The sequence below is a fragment of the Rhineura floridana genome, chromosome 2 (assembly GCF_030035675.1).
Source record: "Rhineura floridana isolate rRhiFlo1 chromosome 2, rRhiFlo1.hap2, whole genome shotgun sequence".
Taxonomy (NCBI): Eukaryota; Metazoa; Chordata; class Lepidosauria; order Squamata; family Rhineuridae; genus Rhineura; species Rhineura floridana.
Window position 1 is genome coordinate 103,191,590 of NC_084481.1, and position 13,506 is coordinate 103,205,095.

The 13,506-nt window shown below is 45.9% G+C and overlaps 1 protein-coding gene across 5 annotated transcripts in view; it reads left to right on the forward strand.

Moving 5' to 3' along the window:
• Positions 1 to 13,506, forward strand: part of B4GALNT4 (beta-1,4-N-acetyl-galactosaminyltransferase 4) — a 248,877-nt gene that overhangs the window by 182,911 nt on the left and 52,460 nt on the right. For 4 of the 5 annotated variants that reach the window (XR_009760580.1, XM_061609887.1, XM_061609889.1 and 1 more), the window contains 3 exons: positions 6,042 to 6,137; positions 7,085 to 7,175; positions 8,630 to 8,730. Coding sequence is in view for 4 of the 5 variants with exons in the window: in XM_061609887.1 (XP_061465871.1) it covers positions 6,042 to 6,137; positions 7,085 to 7,175; positions 8,630 to 8,730 (288 nt within the window). In the remaining variant the exon portion in view is untranslated. Of the gene's footprint in view, positions 1 to 5,786; positions 5,868 to 6,041; positions 6,138 to 7,084; positions 7,176 to 8,629; positions 8,731 to 13,506 lie in introns of those variants that run through there. The other variant, XM_061609890.1, reaches the window with a different exon arrangement.

Consider the following 13,506-nt stretch of genomic DNA (forward strand, 5'->3'; position numbering starts at 1 on the left):
AGAGGGCTGGGGGGGGGAAATCATGAGAAAGAAATTAAGGAATAATGGGAGAAAAGTTTAGACAGAAAAAAAGCAGCCTGCCAGAACTGGCACATATATTCATTTCAAACTTAAGCCACGTAAAATTCCACAGCTTACACACACACCTGCAGAACCCTGGAAATTATAGATTGGGGGGGTCTAGGATTCTCTAGCAGTGAACTTTCATCATCCTACAAAACTGCAATTCTAATAGGTCTTTGAGGATGCCATAAGAATTAAAGTGCATTAAAATCAGCTTAGGTTTATACTGGCGTGGTTCACATGGATGTAACATATGTGCTTTCTGAGGTGGCATGGTCCTTTGAAGTGGGACTGCACCATGGACAGCCATAGATGTAGGTATCATGTGCGGGTGCACAAAGCAAAATTGCAGCTGCTTCACTCCTCCCCAGTCAAGTTTGCTCTGTGCACCCACATGTTTCTTGTTCATGCTTAGCCATGATTTGGCGTAACATTACATGAGAACTGGGCCAGTTGCTTCTGGTTTGATATGGCAGTAAGTGGGGTAGGGGCGATTTGGGGATGGGCAACATCCACAAGACGTTTTTGTGGATTGGATATTGCTGAATCTGGGCAGACATTTCCACGGTAATATGGTGTGGACTTGTTACTATTCATCATTAAGGAGCAACAGTTGATAGAGTAAGTTTAATACATATATTATACTCCTAACACAGATATGGACAAAGTATGGCTACTGTCTGAAGGTAGCTGTTGTTCGTAGAAGGAAGCAATTATCGTCTCAAGCGCCAGCTAAAATGCTAGCTGTGAGCAATTAAAAGCCTGGGTGGTTTGAAGCAGGAGAGAAGTGATTTTGTGAAGGAGTTTTTCCCTTCTGAAATTTCATCCAGATTATGTATAGCACAGTAGGGAGGAGAGCCTGGCTGGGAGTCCAGAGTCTGTGAGTTCAAATCCCCGCTCATGTCTCCTGGGTGTAATGGGCCAGCTAAAGATCACCCCCACAGTAAGTGGCTCAGGGGTTACGTGCCCTGCCACCTGTGCAGCCGTGGGAAAGCTGCATAGTCCCAAGGAACCCAGTTGCCCCCCAGCTGGCAGTTGCGGACAAGGAAGGGGCTGGCTTGTGCAGCTGTGGCAAGCTGAGCAGGCCCTAGCTAGCTGGGGAGGACTAGCCTCAGAGGGAGGCAATGGTAAACCCCCTCTGAATACCACTTACCATGAAATCCCTATTCATAGGGTCGCCATAAATTGGGATCGACTTGAAGGCATTCCATTTCCATTTCATGCCTAACCAGAAAATGCCTCCCTAATTTTTTGCTTTAGTTAAGGTTCTTTACATTGATAAGTGTGACTAAGCATAACCTTTGACCTGGCGTCTGTTGTGCTGATTATGTCACAAGCACAGGATGTTTAAGGAATTATCAATAACATCACTCCATGTTTGATTGGGAGTAGAAACCTTGATGCCCTTCATTGCATGGGACCAGACCTCCATATAGGCCATAAATAAACAGCTGGTTCAATGCATGCTGCATATATTGTTCTACCAAACAGGAGACTCAGCATTCAGTTCCACCTTGGTGGCTAGTCTGAGGCCAAAGCTGTAACTGAAAAGCTAGCTATGGTGGAGAACTAGGTAAGAACCCAACACCTTAGGTTCACACTGTGTGATTTGGACCTCTGTTGTTGTTGTTGCTTTTGAAAGTGGCAATAAAAGTTATTACTGAGATATTTGAAGAAAGCTAGTACCAGAATCCACAATGTGCCTCCTTAGCTATATTAAAAAAGGTATATTAACTTCAGTGGAAATGCTGTATGAACAAATTGGAAGGCATCATCGAAACGCAAGAAAAATGAGAGCTTAGAAAGCTAATTAAATTTACTTATCTAGTCTGCACATGAACAGCATATCAGGATTCTGTTATATTCTTTCAGTGCTTGAAGAATAGAGATCTGTTGCTCATTACGTAGCAAATGTTCTCTCTATTCCTAATGTAGATCACAGCATCAGAATGTCTTCCAAAAATGTTTGATTTTCCTTTTTCATTGTGTTTTTGTTAATGTTGTTAATCCATGTTATTAATTTTCTGTTTTGTGATAGCTATGTTTTGTTATATACATACTATATTTAAAAAGATGCTACAAAGCTAGAATGTGGAAACAAGAAGGACTTGTTTATTTGTTGGTTGATTGATTTATATCCCGCCCTTCCTCCCAGCAGGAGCCCAGGGCAGCAAACAAAAGTGCTAAAAACACATAAAAACATCATAAAAACAGAGCCTTAAATGGAAATGGACCGCCTTCAAGTCGATTCCGACTTATGGCAACCCTATGAATAGGGTTTTCATGGTAAGCGGTATTCAGAGGTATTCGAACCCTGGTCTCCCAAGTCATAGTCCAAAACCTTAACCGCTAAACCACACTGGCTTTCTAAAATACATTAAAACAAAACAACTTTCAAAACATTTTTTAAGAAAGCTTTAAAAACATCTTTTAAAAAAGGGTTAAAAACATATTGTTTAAAAAAACATATTAAAAAGCAATTCCAACAAAGACACAGACTGGGATAGGTCTCAACTTAAAAGCCTTGTTGAAAGAGGAAAGTCTTCAAAAGGCGCCAGAAAGATAACAGAGATGGTGCCTGCCTAATATTTAAGGGGAGGAAATTTCACAGAGTAGGTGCCGCCACACTAAAGGTCCGTTTCCTGTGTTGTGCAGAACAGACCACCTGCAGAGCACAGTGATTGACTGGGGTAAGGGGTAAGAGGGTCTTTCAGGTATCCTGGTCCCGAGCTGTATAGGGCTTTGTAGACCAAAACTAGAACCTTGAACTTGGCCCGGTAGCAAATGGGCGCCCTCCCGCAATGATGCATTGACCACACCCTGGATCCACTCAGTCAAACCACCTCGGCAAGGTTTAAGCCAAGGAGGGCAAGGGTCGAGAGGACACATTGCTGACCAAATCATCACAAGCACCTTGTCTGCATCATCAGGCTGCATCAACTGAAACCGTTTCCAAGAAGTTGCAGCAGATGTTGCACTGGACACCTCATTGGGGACTACAGTAGATGTGGATGGAGCATCAAGACTGCTACAGAGGCGAGCAACTTTACCCTCAAAATGCCTTGCAAACAATTCACAGTGGACCTCCAAAGGGTCTAAAACTCCATTTCCTGGAGTTGATGTCAACAGACCCCTGACAATACGGAAAAGCTCCACTGGATGGCTACTTGAGGATGCGATGGTGGCAGAGAAGTGGGCCTTCTACGCCACCCTCACAGCAGGCACGGTTAGGATGTTTTACTCATGCCCGATCAGCCTCACAGCACATCTTTCGCCACTTGCGCTCTAGCTGTCGTCCACCCTGTTTCATTGCCCATAGCTCACTGGTGTACCAAGGTGCAAGCCGGGCTCCATAGTGCTGGAGAGGGCGCTCAGGGGCAACCATGTCGAGAGCCCAATGCACCTCGCTGTTCCAGAGTGTGACAAGGGCTTCAACAGGGTCACCTGTTCTATCTACTGGGAACTCCCCCAGGGCATTCAGGAATCCAGTGGATTCCATTAGGCTCCGGGGGCGGACCATCTTAATCTGTCCACCGCCCCTGCAGGGAAGGATCGGAGCCATAAGTCTAAACTTCACCAGGAAGTGATCTGACCATGACAATGTGGTGACATCCACCCCCCCCCATCTCCACCCCTTCCTCCATCTGGAGCAAAAACCAAGTCAAGGGTGTGTCCTGCCGGTGACAACATGAGACAGCCCCATGGTTGTCATGGAGGCCATGAAGTCCTGAGCCGGAACACTAGAGGCAGCCTCTGCATGGACATTGAAATCTCCCAGCACTATCGTTCTGGGCTCCTCCAACACCACAGCCAAGGTGGCCTCCACCAGCTCAGTCAGAGAAGCTGCCAGGCAGCAGGGTGGACGGTACACCAGCAGCAACCCTAGTTTACTGTCTCCTCGGCCCAACACCAGGTGCAGGCCCTCACAGCCAGCTCCAAGACAGAGTTTTTTCTTCGTGACAGAGATGGAAGTTCTGTAGACCACAGCACCTCCTCCCCCCCCCGGTCCCTGCAGCCTGTGCTGGTGTTGCACTGCGTATTCAGATGGGCAAAGCTGGGTCAGATCAACTCCTCCCAGCTCACCCACCCAGGTCTCAGTAATGCACACTAAATCAGCACCTTCATCCACAATCAAATCATGGATAAGTATGGTCTTATTGTGTACCGATCTGGCGTTAAGCAACAACACACACAGGCCAGTGGGCACAGCAGATGAGCAACAAGAAACCCATCCATGAGAGGAGTGGCAGCAAGGAACGAGGCACAGATAGCCTTGTCCTCATCTTCTATGGTAATTCATCACATCCCCATGGCTATATTTCCCTCTACCCATGATCACTGAAATTGGGGTGACATCACCCATGTTCCTCTGTACTAAGACTCATCCTAAACACCTAACATGGACCCAACATGAGCCCACCAACAAAACCTGCCAGAGCCAATTATCCCAGAAGGTCTCTGCGAAAATTGGGAACAGTCATAGAATCATAGATTAGTAGAGTTGGAAGGGGCCTACAAGTCATACCCATTCAAACTTTTTCACACAAGGCCCATCTACTCCCCCTCCTGTCTCACACCTAGGGAGGGCCAGCCTTCTGCCAGTGACAGACTCTCACTCTGAAGGCATCTGGTGACTTTCTCCTATCATTCAGTTCATTGCACAGGAACTACACATACACCACACACCCTCCCCACCACCAATCTCCTCTAGATTGATTTAACAGGAAACAAATTAAAAAGAAAAAAAGAAAGAAAAGGTAATAGAAGGGTTGTAGCTCCCTTGCCCTTGGGACTCCCTAAGAGGATCCCCAAGGGGAAACTTCCTTTGGTGTCACCCCTTCGGTGACAACCCCACCAGCAGCAGACCCGCTACCTAAGGGCAGCTGGGCTTTTATTCCTCCTGCCCCAGCCAGCAGCTGAAGCAAGAGTCTGCAAGATTGACTGCAGCCTCTCTCTGGAGCCTGGGTCAGGCAGGGGGTCCCAATCCTTGCAGCACTCGCCAGGGACTTCAGCTGTCTCAAGAGACAGGAACCCAAAGGAGCAAGCAGCAAGCACCCAAATGCTCAGATACTCATTCCCAGGGCAGGTCTTCTTCAGACCCCTAGTGCTGCAGCTGTTCCCTGTTGATGAGAACCTAGTAGCTTGAACTCAGAGTTTATGATTTGGGATGGAATAATAAACATACATTTTGTATAGGGTGCAATGAAAAGTTTATATGAAGTGCTCTTAACTGTGATGTTTGGGGGATCATTCCTACCCCTCTTGTTTAAGACATGGGGTACAAATATTTTAATAAATAAATAAATTGCTGTGGGTACACCATGGTGACACTGGTGTTCACTGCAGTGAACACATAAGATGTGGATGACATATCCACATCTTTAGATATGCAGGTACATGAATGCATTGGGGAATCTCACTCCTCTCAGGGTTCCCAAGCACTTGTACACAGGTGTTTAAAGATGCAGATGCATCTTTGCTGTGAGAAACACCTGTGCAACATTGATTTACCTGCAGCAATCAACAGGGGAAGGGTCTTAGCTCAATGGTAGAGCACGCAGAAGGTTCCAGGTTTAGTCCCCAGCATCTTCAGGTAGGGCTGGGAAGTCTCCTGCCTGAAACCCTGGAGAGCCACTGCCAGTCAGTGTGGATAATGCTGAGCTAGATGGACCAAGGTCTGATTCAGTATAAGGCTGCTTCCTGTGTCGTGTCTGCCTTGTATTTCTTCTCGTGAGATGCATAGGCTCCATCCTCTGTAGCTGAGAATGAAAATTGTCAATAGCCTCAAGTGTGTGGTATACCTGGTATGTCTAGGAAAAGGAGGTATTGTATTACTGAAGTAGTAGGGCTCCTTTCATAATCAAGGGCTGTATTGCACTATCTACTGTTTATAGTCTCTCTCTCACTTGCTCACATGCACTGAATTGCACCAGAGAGCCAACAGGTAGCCTAAATGCTGCCATTTTGTTCTTCTGCAGTACAAAGGGAAAGCGAACCTGCATGTATTTGAAGACTGGTGTGGAGGGGCTGTTGGACATCTAAGGAAGAATCTGCATTTCCCGCTCTATCCTCATGTGAGTACAAGCTGTGCTGCAATATCAAGATGCCAGTTCCTGCATAATTTCCAGGAGCAAGGTTTCTGTTTTTCTGTCTGTGTTGTAAATATTCTTAGCCACTGTGGCAGTGAATTTCCATTCTGGAAATTGATCTAAATGCTAATGAAGTCTCCAAGTGGAATTCCTTCTGCTTATGTCAGCAGATCAGTATCAAGGTATGGCACGGTTAGCCAACTTAGTGCCCTCTAGATGTTGCTAGACTACACTCCCACTATCCCTGACCATTGGCCATTCTGGCTGGAGCTGATGGGAGTTGTAGTCCAATAACATACGGAGGGCACCACACTGACTACCCCTGGGCTATGGTATCCAATTCCCATGGTCACATCTACATAGCTCCCCAAAATTAGAAGCTGACTTACTCTCATGTGAACACCAGCAGTATGAAGGAAATACCCACCTGATTTCAATGTACACCTCTAATGGTGCCTTACTCTTATGATGATCCATCTGCTAAGAGTTACTATGCATGGAACTTCTGAATGAATCTCCCAAAGAGACACTGAGTGGGAGGAGGAATTTGAAGAGGAGGTGTGGTGAAAATGAATTCTCTGTTTTCCAATGCACAAGCATGTTCACAAGGTATTTGGATATCTTTTTGACCTGCCTTTTTTGAGGAGCTGAATAAATGCTCCACCAGTTACTAGTGATGGTCTCCTGACATCTTATTATTATATTGCTGTTCACTGTATTTTAGCTGATATTTTAGTTATTTAAAATTTTATTACATGGTAGAATAGTGCGTTAAGGTGTAAGCCACCCTGGAATCAGTAGAATTGATGAAGAGTGTGATATAAATTGAACAAAGAAAAATAAAAAATACGATATAATATATGTTTGCTAATGACCTGTGCTGTGAAATGTTATATGCGAACACTCTGTACCTCTTCCCTTCTGGTTCTTAGACCCGCACAACAGTGAAAAAGTTGGCTGTGTCACCCAAGTGGAAGAATTATGGGCTTCGTATCTTTGGGTACATTCATCCCTTCAAAGATGGTGAGCTGAATTACCACTCCTAAATCTGTCAGCAAGCGTGTGCTTCATTGCTGGGATCTCTCTTTCTCCCCAGGCAGGGATACCTTTGTTTTTCTAGAAGATTCCATGTGGTTGCTGCTCTCCCCAATCTCTCACAATGGGAGTTACTGGGCACCTGTCTCTACGACAGATGGGTAGATAACATATGTTACTCCTTACTGCCCTCCCCAGGTCAAGAAGCTTCATTTATTTTTATTTATTTATTTATTACATTTATATACTGCCCCATAGCCGAAGCTCTCTGGGCAGTTTACAGCAATTAAAAACATTAAAAACAAATATACAAATTTTAAAACACAGAAACAATTTAAAAACACAATTTATTTATTTTTTTAAAAAAACAATTTAAAAAAAAGATGAGAGGCAGGCCCCCCCTCCCTGTTGAACTTCTGGCTCCTTCTCCTCCTCCTCCTCCTCCTATTATTGTTGTTATTATTATTATTATTATTCCGACAGGCAAATCCACTGAATCCTGATTTTATAAATTCAGCCCATTTTGCCACACTGAGGTCTTTTTGACCCCCAGAGGAACAGCAATGGCCGAGCAGATTGAGGCCGCCTGCCAAGCTGCGTCACGGCGCACCTGCCCGGGCAGCACTCACCACAGTTTATCAGCTTGAGGGCAGTGAAGGTGCAGTTCTGCAGGACTAGGTCCGGGCGGGGTGCCTGGGAGCAGTGGTACTTGATGAAGGGGAAGCAGCCGGTGCGCAGGACATGGTAGTTGATGCCCTGCACCTCCCAGTTGGTGGGAGAGCCCGAACTGGTCATTGCGCACCACACTGTACTTGACACAGAAGGAGATCCAGGGCGGCAGGCCCCACTGCATCAGGTGCCAGCTCAGCACCTCCGAGGCCTTCGGCTTGGGCCCCCAGCAGCCACTGCCACCCTCCCCTCGGGACCAGAGGGCCGCCAGCTGGAGGAGGGAGCCCTCATGCAGCTTCCTTGGGAGCGGGAGGAGGAGGAGCAGGCCGGTGGGGAAGGTGCCCCAGCCCCCCACCAGGCCCTCCAGGGGCCCTATGAGGCGCCTTCCAACCCCACCCCAAAGACCCTCGGGGAGGGTCTTGTGCCTCCTGCAAACACTGTCTCCTAGCACTAGGAGGGAGGGACAGAGGGTGGCCTTCAGAAAGCATCCAACTGTGTCCCTAACATTTTTAATAGAGTAGTTCTATAAGAAAAGATTCTCCCTCTGCCTTTCCCTCCCCCCCCATAACCTAAGCATCATTCCAGATACTCTTGAGTTCCAAGGAGCTACAATTAGTAGAATATTTGACACAGTGACTTGCAAATATGTGTTCAGTTCAGTTATGCTCTCATGCCGAGCCCACCAGTACTTGAATTACTCATCACTCAAACCTCCTGCTCTCACCTACTATTACAGTCCACCCCACAGCTCAGTTTTCTTCTTTGTCTTGTAGGAGACTTCCAGTTTTCTATAGCTTCGGATGATAACTCTGAATTTTGGCTCAGCCCTGATGAAACTCCAGCCAATGCCCGCCTGGTGGCGTATGTGGGAAAGGTGGGATCCATTTTTCACTTCTCTTAGCTCCTCACATTGTAACAGGAAGACCTATAGATACATATTAATAGCATTGTAGCATCTTTCCATGGATAGATGTGCTTCTTGTTGTCTTACAGGCAATGCCATCTGGCATCATCTCCTTGGTTTCTTGCTGGGATAGTTAAATATAAATGGATCCAGTAGTATTTCCATTGGGAGCCATATAAACCTCGAGCCAACTCAGCTGTGATTCTTACATCTGGAGGCTGCATAATTAAAACCTGGACCTATTACACAAAATTCAAATATATGTGTTTGTGAGTCTGTTCTAAATGTGGTCATGTTGAGGTAGCACTATTTTATGCTAGCAGCCCTTTTGGCTCACAATCTGAACTTTAAACCTAGTTTGCTCACTAATACTGATTTGGAGGTTAAGTCTCTTGTCTGTGCATAAATGTGGCAGACATTTCTCCACTCTGTTCAAAATGGGAAGGTAAAGCTCATATTTCCACAGTGGGTGCCAAGAGAGCTTATTTTACAGCCATGTTAGCGAATAAAGAACTGATGGAAAGAAGGAGCCCTTTTCTCCATTTAAGGGATGGGAATTGCTCTTTGCAGTTTGATGGCTGACAAAATGGGTTGGATGTAAAACATTAAACTCGGTTCATACCGTGAAAGCTTTGCTATGCTGGGAAGAAACAGGCTAAGAAGCACAGCTAGGAACTAATGGAAGTATCATCAGGTACAGAGATCAGCAGTATTTCAAAATTCTTTTTAAGTCTTCCCTCTGGTGTGATGCCTTAAAATTGCTTGAAAGCAGCTCAAGAAGTGTTCCTTCAGCTATGTTGCCAGCAATCCCCTCTGGTTTTGCTCCGGGGCTTGGACTTTTCTGAGCCCAGGGAGACTGCATTCCCGCTCTCGGTGTAGACACAGAAATAGAGAGAATGGATACAGAGAGAATTGATGCAGGCATTCAGGCTATTCTGATTTCTAAGACCTTGGTGTTATTTTGCCATTCAACAAAATCAATTTCTTTGACAGAGACAGCAAAGTATGACTGTGGCCTCAGGGTGTCACTTGCTCAATATTACTGTTGCATTGGTATGTAATGTTAACAGCATGGTAGAGGCAATGAGGAATTAGCAAAGATTTTAGACTAGGCGGTTAGACCTTTGATTAGGCTGGCTGGGGTTGCGTGCATTGCATATGTCTGTGTGCTGTGCAAGTAGTGAATCTGATAGCTCACACAATTCTCTGTTACATTTTCCAGTACACCCACTCAAGAACAGGACTGTTTTCATCAGTATAATGTTGGAAGGTGTATTTTTAGGAGTTATAGCTAATCACTACTGAAAGAATTGTCTTCCACATTCCCACACATACATGGACCTGTGTTTGGACCTCTAGCGCACAACTTAAAAATGGTGCCATTAGAATCTAGGCCAATAGGCTTTAGGCCCAAACAGCACATGACAGTGGCAGACCTGTGTCTGCTCTAGTCATGTCTAAAGCCTAGGGGTGGAGAGCTATTTAAGCTTCAGAGGGGGTGTCGGTGACAAACACCACCATCCCCCAAACTGTCTTTTTTTTCTCCACAGCTGTTTTCTGTTTTCCTCCTACCCAAGTTCACTTCCAGCATCGGAACATAGTGGGAAGATTGAAGGAAACTTTATGTATTTATTTATTTATTTATATTGTTGTTGTATGCCTTCAAGTCACAACTTATGGCAACCCTATGAATCGGCGACCTCCAAGAGCATCTGTTATAAACCAGATCTGAAATTTCAGGTCTGTGGCTTCCTTTATGGAATCAATCCATCTCTAGTTTGGCCTTCTTCTTTTTCTACTCCCTTCTGTTTTTCCCAGCATTATTGTCTTTTCTAGTGAATCATGTCTTCTCATGATGTGTCCAAAGTATGATAACCTCAGGTTCATCATTTTAGCCTCTAGTGAAAGCTCTGGTTTAATTTGTTCTAACACTCAATTATTTGTCTTTTTTGCAGTCCATGGTATGCGCAAAGCTCTCCTCCAACACCACATTTCAAATGAGTTGATTTTTCTCTTATCTGCTTGTTTCATTGCCCAACTTTCACATCCATACACAGAGATGGGGAATACCATGGTCTGAATGATCCTGACTTTTAGTGTTGTGATGTTTTGTATTTGAGGACCTTTTCTAGTTCTCTCATAGCTGCCCTCCCCAGTTCTAGCCGTCTTCTGATTTCTTGACTATTGTCTCCATTTTGGTTAATGACTGTGCCAAGGTATTGATAATCCTTGACAAGTTCAGTGTCCTCGTTGTCAACTTTAAAGTTACATAAATATTCTGTTGTCATTACTTTAGTCTTCTTGACGTTCAGCTGTATTCCTGCTTTTGTGCTTTCCTCTTTAACTTTCATCAGCATTCATTTCAAATTATTGCTGGTTTCTGCTAGTAGTATGGTATCATCTACATATCTTAAATTATATTGATATTTCTCCCTCCAATTTTCACACCTCCTTCATTTTGGTCCAATCCCACTTTCCAGTAAGCGTCTTGTCCTGAGTATAGGTTGCACATCAGGATAATCAGATGCTGTGGCACCCCCATTTATTTTAAAGTATTCCATAGTTTTTCATGATCTACACAGTCAAATTGCTGCACCACAACCCTCTTAATCACCTTCCCTAAGAAGGGGGTATTTGCGACCAGTTGGTAATAGTCGCAAACCAATGGGTCCAGGGTGGACTTTTTCAGGAGTGGTTAGATACCACCTCTTTCAGGGTGGCTGGAACCACTCCCTCCAGCAACGATGCATTGACCACACCCTGGATCCACTCAGTCAAACCCTCTTGGCAAGCTTTAATAAGCAAGGAAGGGGAAGGGTCAAGAGGACACATTGCTGGCCACATCATCGCAAGCACCTTGTCCACGTCATCAGGCCACATCAACTGAAACTGTTCCCAAGAAGTTGCAGCAGATGTTGCACTGGACACCTCACTGGGGACTACAGTACATATGGATTTGACATCAAGATTACTACGGAGGCAAGCAACTTTACCCTCCAAGTGCCTTGCAAACAATTCCCAGTGGGCCTCTGAAGGGTCTAAAACTCCATTTCCTGGAATTGATGTCAATGACCACTGACAATACAGAAAAGCTTCACTGGACAGCTTCTTGAGGATAGGATGGTGGCAGAGAAGTGAGCCTTCTTCACGGCCGTTGCTGCCACACAGTAGGCATGGTTAGGATGTTTTATGTGTGCCCAATCAGACTCACACGTCTTTTGCTATTTGCACTTTAGCCGTTGTCCATCCTGTTTCATTGCCCTTAGCTCACTGGTGTACCAAGGTGCAAACCAGGCTCCACAATGCCATAGAGGACACTCGGGAGCAACCATGTCAACAGCCTGACATACCTTGTTGTTCTACAACGTGACAAGGGCTTCAACAGGCTCATCTGTTCTATCTACTGGGAACTCCCCCAGGGCATTCAGGAATCCAGTGGATTCCATTAATTTCTGGGGGTGGACCATCTTAATCTGTCCACCACTCCTGTAGGGAAGGATCAGAGCCATAAATCTAAACTTCACCAGGACAATGTGGTGACATCCACCCACCCCCCATCTCCAGACTACCCCTTCCTCCATCTGGAGCAAAACCCAAGTCGAGGGTGTGCCCTGCCCTATGTATCAGGCCAGTGACAACTTGAGACAGCCCCATGGTCATTATGGAGACCCTGAAGTCTCGAGCCGCAATATTAGAGGCACCCTCAGCATGGACATTAAAATCACCCAGATTATTGTTCTGGGTTCTTCCAATATCACAGCTGATGGGGTCCACCAGCTTGGTCAGAGAAGCTTCCAAGCAGCAGAGTGGATGGTACACCAGCAGCAACCCTAGTTTCCTGTCTCCTTGGCCTGACACCAGATGCAGGCCCTCACAGCCAGCTCCAAGACAGACTGGTTTCCTGGTGACAGATGGAAGTTCTGTAGACTACAGCAACTCCTCCCCCCCTCCCCCTGTCCCTGGAGCCTGTGCTGGTGTTGCACCGAGTATCCAGGTGGGCAAAGCTGGGTCAGATCAACTCCTCCCAGCTCACCCACCCAGGTCTTGGTAATGCATACCTAATTGGCACCTTCCTCCAAGATCAAATCATGGATGAGTGTGGTCTTATTGTGTACCTATCTGGCGTTAAACAGCAGCACACACAGGCCAGGGGGCACTGCAGACGAGCAACGAAGAACCATCCACGGGAGGAGTGGCTGCAAGGAACAAGGTGTAGATAGCCTTGCCTTCATCTTCTATGGTAGCTCATCACCACCCCATGGCTATACCTCCCTCTATCCATGATCACAGATTGGGGTGACATCACCCATGTCTCTCCTTACTAAGACTCCTCCTAAACACCTGATATGGGCACAAGAGCCCACCAACAAAACCTACCTGAACCAGTTATCCCAGTAGGCCTCTGAGAGAATTGGGAACAGTCAGACTCACTCAATACCTTTCATACAGGGCACATCTACTCCCTGTCCCCCGTCTCACACCCATGGAGGGCCAGCATTCTGCCAGTTACAGACTCTCACTCTGAAGGCATCTGGTGACTTTCTTCTGTCATTCAGTTCACTGCACAGGCTCTCACTCTGCACAGGAAGTACACATGTGCTATATGCCCTCCCCGCTACCAATCTCCTCTAGATTAGCAGACGGACTGTTGGTGTAAGAATGGAAATGGCATTGTAGGGGATGTTAATGGAGTACGAATGGAGGGGAGGAATCAGCACCTTCCACTCCTTTGTGCCCTTTGTGGAG